The sequence below is a fragment of the Bactrocera neohumeralis genome, chromosome 5 (assembly GCF_024586455.1).
Source record: "Bactrocera neohumeralis isolate Rockhampton chromosome 5, APGP_CSIRO_Bneo_wtdbg2-racon-allhic-juicebox.fasta_v2, whole genome shotgun sequence".
NCBI lineage: Eukaryota > Metazoa > Arthropoda > Insecta > Diptera > Tephritidae > Bactrocera > Bactrocera neohumeralis.
Genome location: NC_065922.1, coordinates 58,164,056 through 58,182,283, shown reverse-complemented (window position 1 = coordinate 58,182,283; position 18,228 = coordinate 58,164,056). Strand labels below are relative to the sequence as shown.

At 41.3% G+C, this 18,228-nt stretch overlaps 1 protein-coding gene and 1 pseudogene across 1 annotated transcript; one reads left to right on the top strand and one right to left on the bottom strand.

Moving 5' to 3' along the window:
• The first annotated feature begins 8,311 nt into the window (after positions 1–8,311).
• On the top strand, positions 8,312–9,011 carry LOC126759315 (uncharacterized). Its single transcript, XM_050474048.1, has 3 exons — positions 8,312–8,322; positions 8,396–8,537; positions 8,591–9,011. Exons 1-3 carry the CDS (start codon positions 8,312–8,314, stop codon positions 8,813–8,815), a joined length of 378 nt encoding a protein of 125 aa, XP_050330005.1. The 3' UTR covers positions 8,816–9,011.
• Positions 9,012–15,825: 6,814 nt separating this feature from the next.
• LOC126759314 (uncharacterized) lies at positions 15,826–17,119 on the bottom strand (annotated as a pseudogene).
• Between the last annotated feature and the right edge of the window lie 1,109 nt (positions 17,120–18,228).

Here is an 18,228-nt window from a genome sequence, read left to right as displayed (position 1 = left end):
AGTTCGCGTATATACAGACGGATGAACAAACATGGCTCAATCGAATCAGTTCGTCTGGTAACAGCTCATAAATTGATTTTTTCTTCTTTTACGAATCCAGAAATATTAATGTTACACCGACTGAGCTGTTTCAGAAATAAGAGTAAGTAAATGTGAAAAGTATGTAAATAATAGAAAATCAATTCTTTCTTTTCATTCCTTAATAAAAAGTTTTGCCAAAGAAGTTATTTTCTCTGCATTGATTATTGCGAGAGTATAAAATGTTTGGTTACCCCCGAACTTCGTTATTTCTTACTTGCTGGATTATGTTATTACCTGCTTTCAGACTTTCATTAAGATACCCACAGATTTACCGATGTTTTCATAGGAAAATAAGTCTTAGCCACTGAGGTTCACACATTTGGTATCAGAGGCTTGAAAAGTTGTGATCGGATTTTTGAAATCTTTAGACAGGAGTTGGCATATCTTGAAAAAACATTGTATTGTAATCAGGGTGCAACTGAACTTTTTATATTCTTGCAACTTGCAAGAATTAAAGACCGGGAAATACTTTAAGGTGTAAAACCAATCATGTAAAGTAAAGTCAGCCGGATGCTCGAAAATCCTGATATTATTTATTTAGGACCTAAGCCAAAGTCACCCGGAAGTGCGAAAATATTTATATAAAGTATATGGCAGCTAAAGGAAGTATTATTATCCCATAATTTCAGTTATTTACATCACACGTCCTATTGGACTTAAACAATTGCCAACATAAGATGGCACACACTAAGAACATTAATTGTGCAAAATTTTATCCCGTTACATTAATTGTTTCTTGATTTGTCTACTGGAAACTGAACGAATCAAGTGGAATTTAAAATTGTTCTATATGGGAAGTAGTTGTGGTTGTTGTCCGATTTCGTCCAGTTTCACAATGTGACATAAGACCGAAATCACTTGGTCGGGTCGCGAGATATGGGATCTCGCAAAAAAGTGGGCAGTGATACGCCCATAGTCCAATTTTCACACCAGCTCTCAACGTTCTCATAATATTTCGGTGGTAAAATTTAATGTCTCTAGCGTATTTAGTTATTGATTTATCGCGCTTTTAGAAGTTTTTAACACTACCGTTATATGGGGAGTGACCGGGGTTATCCTCCGATGTCATCCATTTTCACACTTTAGGTAGAAGTTCTTATATGATTTGTACTCCGAAAATTTGGTTGCTCTAGCTTAAGTGGTTTAGTTGAAGCATTTACTTTTAAAGGCCGGACCATGCCCAATTTTTCAAAAAAATCTACCACAGGTGCCCTTACATTGCTCTGTATCAAATTACACTCATATATCTTAATTTAGTGCCAAGTTAAGGCACTTTATATGCTTTCGGTATATGGCGTTTTGTGGTAGTGGATCATCAACGAACTCGAAAATTTTTTTTTTGTTCTCAAGGACCCACATACTAAGAATTATCGAGATATCTCAATTTTTACTCAAGTTACAGCTTACGGACGGACAGACAGACAGTCAACCGGATTTCAACTTTTATTTTAACCCTATATCTATCTCGATTAGTTTCAGGTGGTACGTACAACCATTACGTGAACAAAACTATAACACTCTGTAACAACTGGTTGCAAGAGAATAAAAAACTACAAAATTTATTTGTTGTAACACACTATTCAGAGCATTTTTTTCTATCGTATCTACCGAGAAATACTATCTTTGTCTTTCAAGAAAATGTCAATAATATATAATTCATGCAGCTATAGTACCATAATCACCATCCTTTTCTATATGTAGCTTGTTAAATCGCAAATCAGTGTGTGATGCAGCACATCTGTTTTGATATTTAATATGCCAGTTAGCTATTACAACACCAAGTACAACATACTGGAATGCAAGTTACTATGTCCGCCATGAGAAGTTATAACCAAGTAGTCAAAGCTATTTTATTTTGACTAATACTTATATTAAGAACTCTTGTCTCTCTTGTGACAAAGTTTGATAAAGCAAAAATATGTTTTCTGGTGAACTCTTATAAAAATATAGGAAGCGGTTTCGATATCAAAATAAATTATGAGACTTTAATCAGTCATAGGATTTACAAAAAATGTTAATGTCATACATGACGTATGAGTAATATTATCTACATTTATAAACTAGCAAATAATTTTCATTCCAATAATACTTCATAGAGTGATTTTATTATTTGATAAGGTATTTGGTAAAACTTATCAGCAATCCAAAACTGAACACTCCAAATATAAAACCAATTATTTCGGTATGGTTTTACAGTCAATTATTCCAACTAACCCGTAAAGTTCGTACCACTCTAATGAATAATGAGTTCAATTATATATTCAACATTCCAACATTAGCAGTCGATTTCTAAACATACTTAATAATATGTATTTCTATCACTTGAAGTTTAGTACACGAATCACCATATTGGCGCAACCTAATATAATACAAAGAGCCGGTGAACGTCCCTAACACTCACAATAAACGACCACACCAAACAGGACAACAGCACACAAGAGGATACCTCAAAAAGGGATTGGATCATCGCTGCTCGTCCTAACGCGATGAGACTTGGATCAAGAGGTCTGTGCTCTCTTAGATATAAATCTATTTACACCGGATTATCGTTTTATCATATGTTGAAGTAAAGATCCACCTATACTTTTTAATTATATTATTATTTCGACCAACAAATTCTCACAATTTTATTATAAATATTATTTCTATACTTGCATAGTTTCAGTGGATAACAATTTTATAAATTACAATGAACATTGGATAAAAAAAATTACTATGAAACGAAAGTCTTAAGCTTTTTATTACTTGAAAACTAAAAAAACTAACATCAAAAAAGTATTGACATCCGAAATGAAATTAAATAACAAACGTTCTGAAATGGCATAAGAATACGTTTATTTTTATAATATAATGGTATGTTTATAAAAAACATCAAGTTCATATGACCTATTAAGTTCTTAAGCTAAAAAAATTATTTAGCATGAAATTAGTTAAAAATGCCAAAATATAGTTGACGCTTTGTGGTATTGATGAGGGAATAAAGTATGTTTTGGGTCAATTAAAATTAGCTTCAGTTTTAAAACTCTTCTAATGAATTAACATTATGAGTTAAAAAATAATTTGTTCACTAATTAAAATTTCAATTGGGAGTGAAAAATTAAAATAAGCAAACTAATTCCAACAACAATCTTAACAAGTTAGGAAGGACTAAGTTCGGGTGTCACCGAACATTTTATACTCTCGCATGATAAAGTGATAATCGAGATTTCATTATCCGTCATTTACATATTTTTCAAATACCGTATTTGTGTAAAGTTTTCTTCCGCTATCATCATTGGTTCCTAATGTATATATTATACAGAAAAGGCATCAGATGGAATTCGAAATAGCGTTATATTGGAAGAAGGCGTGGTTGTGAACCGATTTCACCCATATTTCGTACGTGTCATCAGGGTGTTAAGAAAATATTACATACCGAATTTCATTGAAATCGGTCTAGTAGTTCTTGAGATATGGTTTTTGGTCCATAAGTGGGCGAGGCCACGCCCATTTTCAATTTTTAAAAAAGCCTGGGTGCAGCTTCCTTCTGCCATTTCTTCCGTAAAATTTGGTGTTTCTGACGTTTTTTGTTAGTCGGTTAACGGACTTTTAGTGATTTTCAACATAACCTTTGTATGGGAGGTGGGCGTGGTTATTATCCGATTTCTTCCATTTTTGAACTGTATATAGAAATGCCTGAAGAAAACGACTCTGTAGAGTTTGGTTGACATAGCTATAGTAGTTTCTGAGATATGTACAAAAAACTTAGTAGGGGGCGGGGCCACGCCCACTTTTCAAAAAAATTACGTCCAAATATGCCCCTCCCCAATGCGATCCTTTGTGCCAAATTTCACTTTAATATCTTTATTTATGGCTTAGTTATGACACTTTATAAGTTTTCGGTTTCCGCCATTTTGTGGGCGTGGCAGTAGGCCGCTTTTGCCCATCTTCGAACTTAACCTTCTTATGGAGCCAAGGAATACGGGTACCAAGTTTCATCATGATATCTCAATTTTTACTCAAGTTACAGCTTGCACGGACAGACGGACGGACGGACAGACAGACATCCGGATTTCGACTCTACTCGTCACCCTGATCACTTTGGTATATATAACCCTATATCTGACTCTTTTAGTTTTAGGACTTACAAACAACCGTTATGTGAACAAAACTATAATACTCTCCTTAGCAACATTGTTGCGAGAGTATAAAAAGTCGCTTCATTCTAAAGCAGCACCGTAAGTAAATTCAACTTTTATGAAAATAATAGTGTACACTATTCAGTGTGTTTGTTCTGTGCACGTCACCATAGTATACTTAATTTCGAAGACACTTTGCTTAACTATATTCACACCTTAGAATGCATTACAACGTTACAACGAGTGAGAACAGGTGCATGAATATTTAATATGAATGCGGACGAATTTCAGAGTGCTTTTGTTCCTTTTTTCTTTCGAGAGAAGCTAAAATCAGACTTGCTTTGTATTCTCTATTGACTGTACTTGCCGAATCAAAATATGAATAATACTCGTATGTACAGCTGATTTGTGCATATTTTTATACTCTCGCAACAATGTTGCTAACGAGAGTATTATAGTTTTGTTCACATAACGGTTGTTTGTAAGTCCTAAAACTAAAAGAGTCAGATATAGGGTTATATATACCAAAGTGATCAGGGCGACGAGTAGAGTCGAAATCCGGATGTCTGTCTGTCCGTCCGTCTGTCCGTCCGTCCGTGCAAGCTGTAACTTGAGTAAAAATTGAGATATCATGATGAAACTTGGTACACGTATTCCTTGGCTCCATAAGAAGGTCAAGTTCGAAGATGGGCAAAATCGGCCAACTGCCACGCCCACAAAATAGCGGAAACCGAAAACCTATAAAGTGTCATAACTAAGCCATAAATAAAAATATTAAAGTGAAATTTGGCACAAAGGATCGCATTAGGGAGGGGCATATTTGGACGCAATTGTTTTGGAAAAGTGGGCGTGGCCCCGCCCCCTACTAAGTTTTTTGTACATATCTCGGAAACTACTATAGCTATGTCAACCAAGGTCTACAGAGTCGTTTCCTTCAGGCATTTCCATGTACAGTTCAAAAATGGAAGAAATCGGATAATAACCACGCCCACCTCCCATACAAAGGTTATGTTCAAAATCACTAAAAGTGCGATAACCGACTAACAAAAAACGTCAGAAACACTAAATTTTACGGAAGAAGTGGCAGAAGGAAGCTGCACCCAGGCTTTTTTTAAAAATTGAAAATGGGCGTGGCGCCGCCCACTTATGGACCAAGAACCATATCTCAGGAGCTACTAGACCGATTTCAATGAAATTCGGTATATAATATTTTCTTAACACCCTGATGACATGTACGAAATATGGGTGAAATCGGTTCGCAACCACGCCTTCTTCCAATATAAAGCTATTTTGAATTCCATCTGATGCCTTCTCTGTATAATACGAGTATAAACATTAGGAACCAATGATGATAGCGGAATAAAACTTTACAAAAATACGGTATTTGAAAAATATGTAAATGACGTATTATGAAATCTCGATTATCACTTTACCATGTGAGAGTATAAAATGTTCGGTGACACCCGAACTTAGCCCTTCCTTACTTGTTTTCTACTACTGGAGTTGTCATCCAACTTGTCACTTGCCGCAATACTGCGGATAATTTTCACATGCTTGGAGGTTTTGTATTCAAACCACATGCCACTTTTTAATATTGGTGCGGTTCTACTTTGTCGTATGTGAGAATTGAAAAAAACCATCTTCCTTTTTTATTTAGCTATTAGTATATTTCACTACTAAAAACACTCTATACTTTTCTGAAGTGTGAAAAGTATCAGAAATTGTTTTAAAATTAAAAAAATTTTTGCTAAAGTTATGTTCGATGAGTTAATGAAGTAAAATTAAGAGTAGTGATGCAAACTTAGTCTAAATATAATATTTAAATAATAGAACTCTCTTTACGAAATATGTTAATATATTTTTTACAGGCCTTATTTGCCGAATGTGAGGATCTTATTGCTTCCAAAGCCGTAATAATAACGTTAGGTCGATCGGAATTGTTGAAATGGTTGAATTCGACCCATATATGTTGAATATGTGATAAGGTGCCAAATGCAATACATAAATGTATACTTATATATTCTACCATATACCATATATCTGAATATCAATATGGATTATTTAACTAATTAATTAAGCAAATGGTTTGTGACTCTTAATATTTAAGAGTCCATGATCGAGTAAACATAATACTACATTTGGTTACAATATATTCAATGTCTAATATATTAATGAACATGTTGCAGAGCAACAAGTTGGGATGTTGAAGTTATCCACGGTGTTATCAACTGTAGAGCAGATCATGAGCAGAAGTTTAATGGCATATACGTTAACAAAAGTCAAGTGAAACACGAATAATATAAATTGGATAGACATCAGTCAATTAATACGTTTGTTCCTATAAACTTACATACCATACATGCCACTTTCACGCAACAAACCAAATCGCAGTTTGAACAAAATTTGACAGTGAGCAAAAGTGATTTTTCAATAATGGAATTGAAGGACAGGATTGAATTGATTGATTGACGTTTGAACATCATAATCTGTTTACAAGCTATTAAATTAATATATTATTTCACATAACACTTTAGGTATACCACATATATGTATTTGGGAAAGTAGTATATAATTAATCGAAAAATATGATGGTAGAATTACAAGAGTTGAAATATAGTCTTGCGGTATTTTCGCTAGTTGGCGCTGAAAGCGCGTAGTTCTACTTTTATTCGTCGAATCGGGTCATGCTATATCTTTTTGGAAAGCTCATTTCACGCGCTAACACGTGTTTGATTGATTGTCATTTCTTTTAAGCCGTTCGTGAGTTATAGCGTCGCAAACAAGGAACAAAATAAAGAGAAATACGGCATATTTTACAGCACTACTACGATAAAGGCAAAAATGCATTACAAGCCGCCAATAAAATTTGTGCAGTTTATGGACCCGATACAGTTTCCATTTCCACCGCACAACGATGGTTTCAACGTTTTCGTTCTGGTGTAGATGCGCCACGCTCCGGAAGGCCTGTCGTCGAAAATTGCGATAAAATCGCTGAATTGGTCGAAAGAGACCGGCATAGTAGCAGCCGTAGCATCGGTCAACAGCTGGGCATGAGTCATCAAAAATTCATTTCAATTTCGATAAAAAAAAAAATCAATACAAATACCGCAAGACTTTTTTGACAACCCATTATATATACATATATATATATATTTTTTTAAATTATTTTATTTATTGGATCTGCATTTTCTTAAAGCCTAACAAAAAGTTATAAAATCTTAAATCTATTTAAAAACTAGACAGGCTCAGTCAAGTGATTGAGCTGTTTTGGTGATACGTCTTTAATACGCAGGCATATCTCTTCTTTTAAGTCGTGTTTGATCGCAGGAATGTACCAAAGCATTAGCCAGAGGGTTTGGGTGATCTCGGAGTTTAGATATATATTTAATTCTGCTGTCTTCTACTTCTTTCTTTACCATAGGGATACCAAGGTCTTTATGGATATTTTCGTTTCGCATGTACCATGGTGAACACGTGATTGTTCTAAGCATTTTTGATTGGAACCTTTGTATTATATCAATATTCGTTGCACAGGTCGTACCCCACAGTTGAATGCCATACATCCAAATCGGCTTTATGACCGCATTATACAAAAGCACTTTGTTGTCTAGGCTAAGTTTTGAGTTTTTATTTAAAAGCCAATTAAAATTTGCAGTTCTAATCTTCACACGTGCTATTTTACTAGAGATGTGTTTTCTCCATGTGAGCCTTCTATCTAGGTGAATACCAAGATATGTTACTTCGTTCGCTTGGGATACTAAAATATTGTTATTTTTACTGCCGGGCACATCTTTGGTCTTAGCGAAAATGTAATATGCTTACACTTCTGTTCATTCACATTTATACGCCAGTTCGTTAGCCATTCTTCGACAGAACTTAAATGCTCCGCTAATATTCTTGATGCTAAAATGTGGCATTTTTTACGGCTCACTATAGCTGTGAAGTTAATACATTAGGCGTGTTTTATTTGACCATCATAAGCTAATAGCTAAACGATGGACAAATAAAACGCATTTAGCTTATTTCTCATTTTCGCTTAAATATGTATTATGTTGGCAACGCGGGCAATAACAATCAGCTGATATTCAATTTATTGCAACGAAATTTTTGACATGGACAAAAGGTAAATTTGAATTTTTAAATTTGTAAACAAACTTTTCAAAAACTAAATAATTATTTATTTCGTTTATATACAGCAAAAGAAAAGTTTGGACGAAGGCCGATACACTTCTATTCCTGAAGTGCTACACTGAGAGGAAGGATGAGTTCCTGCATGCGCGGAAGAAAAAGTTCGCATATGAAAACGTCTTGGAGGGCATGGTATATCAAGGATTTACAGTAAGAATATTTTAAAGTTATTTTGTAAAAATTTATTACATTTGTTTTCACAGGATACAACAATTAATGCGGCTGCCCTTGTATCAAAAATGCGAACGCTTTTGAATGCCTACAAAACAGCGAAAGACAACGAGAAGCAGACTGGCACTTCTCCGTGCACAGTACCTTATATGCGCGAAATGGACGAAATTTTTGGCGAAAGTTGCTTGGTGTCCAACAACCACACCATAAATATTGGGACAGAACCTCAAGAGGCATTGGTTGAGTCTAGTGGTTAGTTAAAATTTAATGTTCATTATGTATTGCTTATATTGCATTCGCTTTTTTATATTTTTAAACAGGTAAGGATTCAACTGATTCTCAAACAATGCTCGACGATATGCCAAGTACTTCAAGACAGAGCCAGTCTGCACTAAGCCGTAGCATATGCATACCGAATGCAGTGTATTCACAGGAGCCGAACGCAGCAAATCCTGTTCCAAATCGTCGTTATCGGAAAAGCGCTAAAGAACGATATTTTGATAAAAAAATCGAACAAAAAAGAAAAAGTGCTGAAGTGAAGGCGAAGTTTTACGCGAATATCTTCTTCTTCTTAATTGGCGTAGACACCGCGTACGCGATTATAGCCGAGTTAACAACAGCGCGCCAGTCGTTTCTTCTTTTCGCTGCGTGGCGCCAATTGGATATTCCAAGCGAAGCCAGGTCCTTCTCCACTTGGTCCTTCCAACGGAGTGGAGGTCTTCCTCTTCCTCTGCTTCCCCCGGCGGGTACTGCGTCGAATACTTTCAGAGCTGGAGTGTTTTCATCCATCCGGACAACATGACCTAGCCAGCGTAGCTGCTGTCTTTTAATTCGCTAAACTATGTCAATGTCGTCATATATCTCGTACAGCTCATCGTTCCATCGGATGCGATATTCGCCGTGGCCAATGCGCAAAGGACCATAAATCTTTCGCAGAATTTTTCTCTCGAAAACTCGTAACGTCGACTCATCGGTTGCTGTCATCGCCCAAACCTCTGCACCATATAGCACTTTACTTTTCAATTGTTACTCAGTTGACTGTCGACGCGGATAGCCGTGCGTGCGCATCGTTGTGTTTTTCAAAGTGTTTTCTCGGTGATTTTTTTTGCGATTTTTTGCGATTCTCTTTTGTGCGGGTATTTGTTTACGCGTTTTGGTTGGCACCGTTATTGCCTGGCGCGTGTGCATAGCGGTTCGGTTGAATTGTTGGTGTGATCGCGAGTAGCGAGGGTCGGTGACCGCGAGTAGTTTTGTGTGGTTACACATTTTTGCACAATTTTGTGCATTTTTGTGTGGAGTAGCGGTAAGTAATTTTATAATTACTGTATATACGGACAACGTGGTCATCCACGTTGTTGTTAGTGGCGGAAGCTTCGCACGGTTTCAGTGTAGCTCCGTGTTGTTGGCATTCTTGCTGACTGGACTGCCGGCCAGTAGTTCTGTGCTGAGCATCTGGCGGTTAGTTGGCTCAGTGTCAGGAAGATCTGGACAGGATTGCCCAAAGGGTGTGAGCGTCTGTCCAGTGTTGGAGATTGCGACTCCTGTGAGGACCAACGGTCGTAACAGCGCTACCGTTTAGCCCACGGTGCGATTCGGCTCAGCGCCACATCGGTCGACTCCGGACCGTTACGGGGACTTTGTCCGGCCGGCGGCCAATTGAGTGGCCTTAACCCGACCACTGGTTGGGGTTGTGGGCTGTGCCACCGCGAGCACGCTATAATCGACCGCTTGGGTGGTCGCTGTTACTGAGCGGGCCCTTGCGTGAGTCGCATTTTTCGGCGCGTCCAGACGCGCGCACCTGGAGAGCATCTGCTCCAGAATCTTTTCTGTCCGTGAGCCTTCAACGCTAGTGGTACGCCAGCGGATCAGTTCAACTGAGCGGTAAGTTTGGGGAGCGAGATGCCTCGAGGACGGAAGAGGAGGACGAAGGTCCTCGCTGAAAGCGGAGAATCCGCCGCTTCCACAGTCGTGGATGACTCCACGTCGGGCGGCGAGGCGGAAGTGGCGGGAACGACGGTAAGGTCGCCACCGCGGAGTAAAGCGCGTCATGATGGCGGAAGCGAGGGAGGGAGCGGGAGTTGTGGCGGGAGTGCCAACGGAGCCTCCGCTGAGAAGGCGGTTACGCGTGCTGGGTCGCCGCGTAACGTAGGGGGTATTGCGGGAGGGAGCGGGAGTTGTGGCGGGAGTGCCAACGTGGCCTCCGCTGAGAAGGCGGTTACGCGTGCTGGGTCGCCGCGTAACGTAGGGGGTGTCGTGGGAGGGAGCGGGTGTTGTGGTGGGAGTGCCACCACCGAGAAAGCGGTTACGCGCACAGGGTCGCCGCGTCATGAAGGGGAAATCGAGGGAGGGAGCGGGAGTTGTGGCGGGAGTGCCAACGTGGCCTCCACAGTTAGAACAGTTGCTCAACCGTCAAGGACGGTTGGCAAAGAAACGGGTGCCGGGCGTGCCAAAGAGGCCTCAAAAAAGCGGGAGTATTCGCGGGGGGCAGTTGTTGTTGGGGGTGGGGCAGTCAGCCATGTGGCGGCTGCAAAGCGTATCACCGGGGAGCTCAATGAGCTGGTCTTTGAGGCCAAGGGCTTTGAGAGGGAGACCGCGAAGGGGCTGTTGGAGCTTGCCTCAAAGTATGAGGCGCTCCTGATGACGGTAATTACCGAAAATGCCCATCTTCGCGGTCAGGTAGATGCCCTTAGGGGAAGTTGCGGGGGCCACCCCTCTACGCCGAGCAGGTCAATGCCGGCTCCGTCGGCACCGATGCCTCCGCCTCCTGCACCTGTGCTGGATGCGATCACACCGGTGACGCCGAAGCCTGTGGAGACCTGGTCGGTCGTGGTGAGGAGTAAGGGGCCTGCAACTTCCTCTAAGGAGGTTATAAAGAAGGTGGTCAAGGAGGTGGGTCCCTCACTTGGTGTGAGGGTCCATGACCTTAGACCGATTAAGGGTGGTGGGGCGGTTATTCGCACTCCCTCTGTTCTTGAGAGGGAGAAAGTTGCGAATAACAAGAAATTCGAGGAGGTGGGGTTGGACGTCTCTGTCAACCGGAAGTTGGGTCGCCGGGTGGTGGTCCAGGGGGTCCATACGGAGATCTCCCATGAGGAATTCATGGAAGATCTACTCCGGCTGAACCTCAAGGACTTCAGCCCGGCGTCCCAGAGGACTGACGTGAGGATGGTCAGTCGTCCCTGGAAGGTGGCCGCTGACGGTAGCACCAACGTTGTCCTGGAGGGTACGGACAAGTTGATGTCCGCCCTCTTGGAGAAGGGTCGGTGCTACATAAAGTGGTTCTACTTCCGGGTGCGACCGGATAGCCCCGTCGCTGGCTGCTTCCGGTGTATGGGATTTGATCATCGGGTGGCTGAGTGTAGGGCCAAAGCAGATGTCTGTCGGAGGTGCGGTCAAGAAGGCCACAAAGCTGCCAGTTGCGTCAATGCACCCCATTGTCGCAACTGTGAGTTTAAGGGTAGACCAGCTGGGCATCTTATGATGTCAGCTGTCTGCCCTATATATTGTGGCCTTGTGGAGCGCGCCCTCGCCAGACACTGATGGGAGGGATTATCCAGCTCAACTGTCAGGGCTCTTATGCCGTAATGTGTGAGTTGGGGGATAGCATGGTTGAGGGTGGGTGCAGTATTGCTCTACTCCAGGAGCCCTACGCCACCAATGGTGTGGTTCGGGGTCTTCCTGGGGGTTTTAAGGTCTTCACTGACCTTAGAGCTAACGCTGCAATAGTTGTGAATAATCCACACTACGATTGCGTAGTTGTGGATTCTTCACAACTGGGTATATGTGTAGCGATAGAAGGGGAGTTCGGTAGGATGATCGTCGCTAGTTTATATTGTAAATATAGCGAGCCCCTAGAGCCCTACCTGGGCTACATGGATAAGCTGCTACTACTTGCGAGTAGCAGTCCATTTATCCTAGGGCTGGATGCGAATGCCTCGTCCTCGATGTGGTTTAGTAAGGTATCCCGGCATTCGTCTGGATACCAAAGCCACCATCGAGGCGAGGCATTAAGCGAATGGGTGGTGGCTAAAGGCCTCCACATTTTGAATGAGCCAAGTGAATGGTATACGTTTGATGGGCCTGGGGGCGTAAGTGACATTGACGTGACGCTTATGAATGAGGCAGCAAGTAGGGCTTTTAGCTTTAGATGGGAGGTAAAGGGAGGGTGGGGATTGAGTGACCATAATTTGATTCAAATTATGGTTACCCCTCAATCCCCTCCCTTGCCTTATGAGAGTCCATTGCGGCGATGGCGTACCGCTGGTACTGACTGGAACCAATATGGACTCTCGGTTAGGGAAGCGGTATTTGAAATACCGCTTAGTGAATTTGTTGAGTTTGGAGTCGACGAGCAGATTGCTCGTCTCTATGAGGTTGTTTGGGGGGTTAATGATAGGGTTTTTCGTAGGTATGACTGTTCTAAGGTTAGTAAAATCAAATGGTGGACGCGTGAGCTAACCTTGAAGAGGAGGACTGTCCGGCGATTGAGGCGAAAGTTTCAACGCGCCCGACGGTCCAATTCTGATAGGCTGTCCCAGCTTAGGTACGAATTTAGTTGTGCGGATAGGGAATATAAAGAGATGCTGGTGAAAATTAAAGAAGAGGAGTGGAGGAGCTTTGTTAGGGAAAATAGGAACGACCCCTGGGGTCAGGTCTATAGGATCTGCCGGGGTCGTAGGAGGGAGGATGTCACCTCTCTTCGCGTCGGTGACACCTTGTTATCGTCGTGGAGAGAGTGTGCGGGGGTTCTGTTAGGTGCATTCTTTCCTAGGTCGGAGGTGCAGGTACCTCAAGCACAAGAGGTGCCTGTCCCTCCATTAGATGATGGGGAGTTGGGGTACGCCTTTGGCCTGGTTAGGTCTAAACGGTCCCCAGGTTTTGATGGTTTGAACGGAGAGATGTGTAAAAGCTTATGGAAGTTCATTCCGGAATACCTGGAGGCCATTTATGATAAGTGCGTCTGGGAGGGATACTTTCCACGCGAGTGGAAAAGTGCTAGGGTTGTTCCTCTCCTGAAGTCCCCTGATAAGGTCAGGAGCGATCCTCGATCTTATCGGGGCATCAGTCTCCTTCCAGTACTTGGAAAAGTGCTGGAAAGAGTCATGGTGGAACGGCTTCAGGAGCTAACGCGGGGTATGTGGTCGGATAGGCAGTTTGGGTTCAGGAAAGGATGCAGTATAGAGGATGCGTGGTTCTACGTACAGAATGTCGTTAGGGAGAATGTCAACAAGTATGTCCTTGGCATATTTGTTGACTTCAAGGGGGCGTTTGACTACCTAAGCTGGGATCGAGTGGTGCAACGGCTGGAGGAGCTTGGCTGTCCGGAAATTACTCTTTGGCGGAGTTATTTTTCGGACAGAAAGGCCTCTCTTGTCGGCATGAATGGGAGTGTGGAGATCGGAGTTGTTCGAGGCTGCCCGCAGGGTTCCATCTGTGGTCCATATATTTGGAACCTTATGATGGACACTCTGCTTGGGCAGCTCGAGCCACTCTGTAAATGTTGTGCGTATGCGGACGACCTTCTTCTTATGGTCGAAGGTCGCTCGAGGTCTGAGCTAGAACGGGCGGGAGGAGATCTCTTTGAGATCGTTAATTCTTGGGGTTTAGGTGTGGGGGTCGACATATCGATGGACAAAACGGTGGCAATGCTGCTGAAAGGTAGATTGGGGTGTGTAAGTGATGTGTGTATGGGGTCCAACCCCTGGCCACCAGTCCAGAGCCGTATGGAAGCTCAACTGGTAGTAGTTTCGGCTACGAGGTCTGACCGGAGACTTAATTCTGGTACCACGGGGAGCAGGAGCCCTTGGAGTTCGCTCCAACCTGCTCGTGCGGACTGGCCCCTCGGGGAGTATCGTGGTGGTTGTGGTTGAAACCCAAATCGCGGGAAGAACTGGCTTTGTCAGTTGAATGTGGAGTTGCATTGCAACCGGGTGCCGGATCCAAAGCACGGCAGAGGTTTTAGATGGGCCTCGAACCCTACCAAGGTGGTTAGTGTGTCCATTCCACACTGCCAATTGGTACTGAAAATGCTTTGCATTCTCAGGGCGCTGATCAACGCATTGATTTGATCCGCTGTGCTTTTGAGCGCCGTGGAGTAAGGCTGTCGTCAGCAGGTGCCCACGTAAAACACATCGGACGTTGTCAACAGTGACGTGAGAGCCAAGTCGCGAGTGCGACGACTGTTTGTTTGATGACAGGAGATATTTCGTTTTGCCCTCGTTCACTGCCAGACCCATTTTCTGTGCTTCCTTGTCCAGCCTGGAGAAAGCAGAACTAACGGCGCGGGTGTTGAGGCCGATGATATCAATATCATCGGCATACGCCAGCAGCTGTACACTCTTATAGAAGATGGTACCTTCTCTATTTAGTTCTGCAGCTCGAACTATTTTCTCCAGAAGCAGGTTGAAAAAGTCGCACGATAGGGAGTCGCCTTGTCTGAAACCTCGTTTGGTATCGAACGGCTCGGAGAGGTCCTTCCCGATCCTGACGGAGCTTTTGGTGTTACTCAACGTCAGTTTACACAGCCGTATTAGTTTTGCGGGGATACCAAATTCAGACATCGCGGCATAAAGGCAGCTCCTTTTCGTGCTGTCGAAAGCAGCTTTGAAATCGACGAAGAGGTGGTGTGGTGGTGTGTGTCGATTCTTCTTTCACGGGTCTTTTCCAAGATTTGTTGCTTCCTTTCATTTGGGGTGTTTTTTTTACGTGGCGGGTCCCAAACCCAGCGCACAACCCTATGTAGGGGATGTTTCGCCTTCTCACATTAGCTCGCCTTCGAACGGATGTTCTTAGGCTACCCAGAGGATACTTGGTCAAAGACCGGAAGTGGTGAGCTGTTTGAGCCATGTGTAAAAGAGTCGTTTCTGGCCACTCCCAAGTGAATGGCGATCAGGGAACTTTCCTCACTTGCGTGAACTTCTACACATGACTCCATCCACCACTCTTACGCGAATATAGAAAAACAAATACAGGATATGGCCGAAAAACAAGATATTCTAATAGAAATTGAACAAAAAAAACTGAAAATAGAGGAAGAAAAATTAAAAATTTTACAGCAGTCTTTGTTTGTTGTGAATAAAAATTAGAAAAGTTACTTGATTTCATAACGAATATGTATTGTTTTATTTAACGGAAATATAAAATCAAACTTATCATAAAATGAACATTTTTTACATACAAATCTGCAAATGCATACGTATATGTACGTGATTATATAAAACAAATATGTCGAAAAATTATAAATAGTTTTATTATTTGAGATTGAAAATGGAAAATGTTGCTCTAAAAGTGCATTTTAAAATTAAAATAATTAAAATTTATTAATTTCTTGACTGATTCCGACGATCTCCACTTGCTTCTCTCGCCAGCTCATTAGCAGGTTCTGGCTCCGGGTCGGCACTTTCAATTTGAGGGTCAATAATTGTATCGTCGTTTGTGATAATACATATATTGTGCATAATGCATGCACTTGCAACTAAATTTGAAATTGCACATAAATTTCTGTGCTCCGTAAATTTAAGAAGCCTTCGGAAACCTCCTTTCAGTGCGCCAAATGCATTTTCAATAACTATTCTTGCTGAAGAATGTGTTTTGTTAAAGCTGATTTGATTGGGCGTTAACGAACCATAATCTTTAAACACCGGTATGAGGTAATTTCTGCAAGGGTATGCCGAGTCCCCGAGAATAAAAGTAGAATTTGGAAATAAACTTTCCATATTATTTTCCACTTTTCTATAAAATGCTGACCTTTTTAGCACTCTAGAGTCATGATATGATCCGGGTTCACCACAATAAATATCAATAAATTTTTTATCAGCATCGACAATGGCCTGCAGAACAACACTATAATTACGTTTACGATCAAAATATATATGTTTGTCTTTTATTGGTGCATTAATTGTTATGTGGGTACAATCAATAGCACCAATAACACCTGGTATTTGTTTCCTTTGTAAAAACTTGCGAGTTGCGCATCTCCAGTTGGCCACTTAACAAACTCATGTCCTATTGAGATAACCCACGCGACAACCCGACGAACAATCGCCCATGCTGTGGACTTCGTTACACCAAACAATACGGCTAGTTGTCTGTAGGTAATTGTATTACTTAAGTACCATACATACATGTACATCATTGTTTTAGCAGGAATTTTGGCTTTTCCGGACTTCGTAGCAAAACGGGTTTGTTCACTTTCTTCATATCTTCCTGCAAAAAACACTCATACAGAAAAGTCTCATAACAAAAACAAAGCATACCTATTAAGTAATCTAAAGTGGTGCGGCTCAAACGAAAGTGTGATTTGAAATCCTCATCTCCAAAATTATCTATGCTGTCCACAAAATTAGAGCATTTTGGATGCTCTATCTGCTCTTGTTCTGAATCCTCCGATGACGAACTTGATTCAGCAGCTAAACCAGCAAGGATGGTGAATATTTCCTTAACGACTTCATTATTTGAATTTGTGCACATAGTACCAAGCAACTGGAAAACACACAAATTTAATTTTGTCTTAATTTTAATTTAAAATCCCTACTTACCGCATCTTTCATAAAATTTTCCATTTCGTGCACTTCTATACTTTTCATTTATATATTTTTCATTTGTTTACATTTTTATCTGTCAAAATGAGGGTTGTCGCTATTGCCAACTACTTTTTTTGGGAAAAATCATAGCTATTGTGAATGAAAAAATCATTTTAACTGGCAATGCCTCTAGCCCAATACATCGGGTGATTTTTTAAGAGCTTGATAACTAAAAAAAAACGCATAAAATTTGCAAAATCTCATCGGTTCTTTATTTGAAACGTTAGATTGGTTCATGACATTTACTTTTTGAAGATAATTTCATTTAAATGTTGACCGCGGCTGCGTCATAGGTGGTCCATTCGGAAAGTCCAATTTTGGGCAACTTTTTCGAGCATTTCGGCCGGAATAGCCGGAATGTTGTCTTCCAAAGCTGGAATAGTTGCTGGCTTATTTCTGTAGACTTTAGACTTGACGTAGCCCCACAAAAAATAGTCTAAAGGCGTTAAATCGCATGATCTTCCAACTGCCCATGCATCCCGAAAAATGCACTGTTTGGTGTGGTTTGTACGCTGGTGGAATCATTGGACCGTATTTTTCAAAGATGCTGTTGGACGCAACGTTACGGTGAATGGCGATCGCTATCGTTCGATGCTAACAAACTTTTTGTTGCCAAAAATGGAAGAACTGAACTTGGTTGACATGTGGTTTCAACAAGATGGCGCTACATGCATTTTGAGGGAAAACTTCGGAGAACAATTCATCTCAAGAAATGGACCCGTAAGTTGGCCACCAAGATCATGCGATTTAACGCCTTTAGACTATTTTTTGTGGGGCTACGTCAAGTCTAAAGTCTACAGAAATAAGCCAGCAACTATTCAAGCTTTGGAAGACAACATTTCCGAAGAAATTCGGGCTATTCCGGCCGAAATGCTCGAAAAAGTTGCCCAAAATGGACTTTCCGAATGGACCACCTAAGACGCAGCCGCGGTCAACATTTAAATGAAATTATCTTCAAAAAGTAAATGTCATGAACCAATCTAACGTTTCAAATAAAGAACCGATGAGATTTTGCAAATTTTATGCGTTTTTTTTTTTTAAAAAAGTTATCAAGCTCTTAAAAAATCACCCGATACAAGCTATGATAG

What these genes read in the sequence shown, in the direction of transcription:
- LOC126759315 (XM_050474048.1), top strand. An exon ending in TGGTATATCAAGGATTTACA is followed by an intron (nt 8,538 to 8,590) that starts GTAAGAATATTT and finishes TTGTTTTCACAG; the next exon opens with GATACAACAATTAATGCGGC.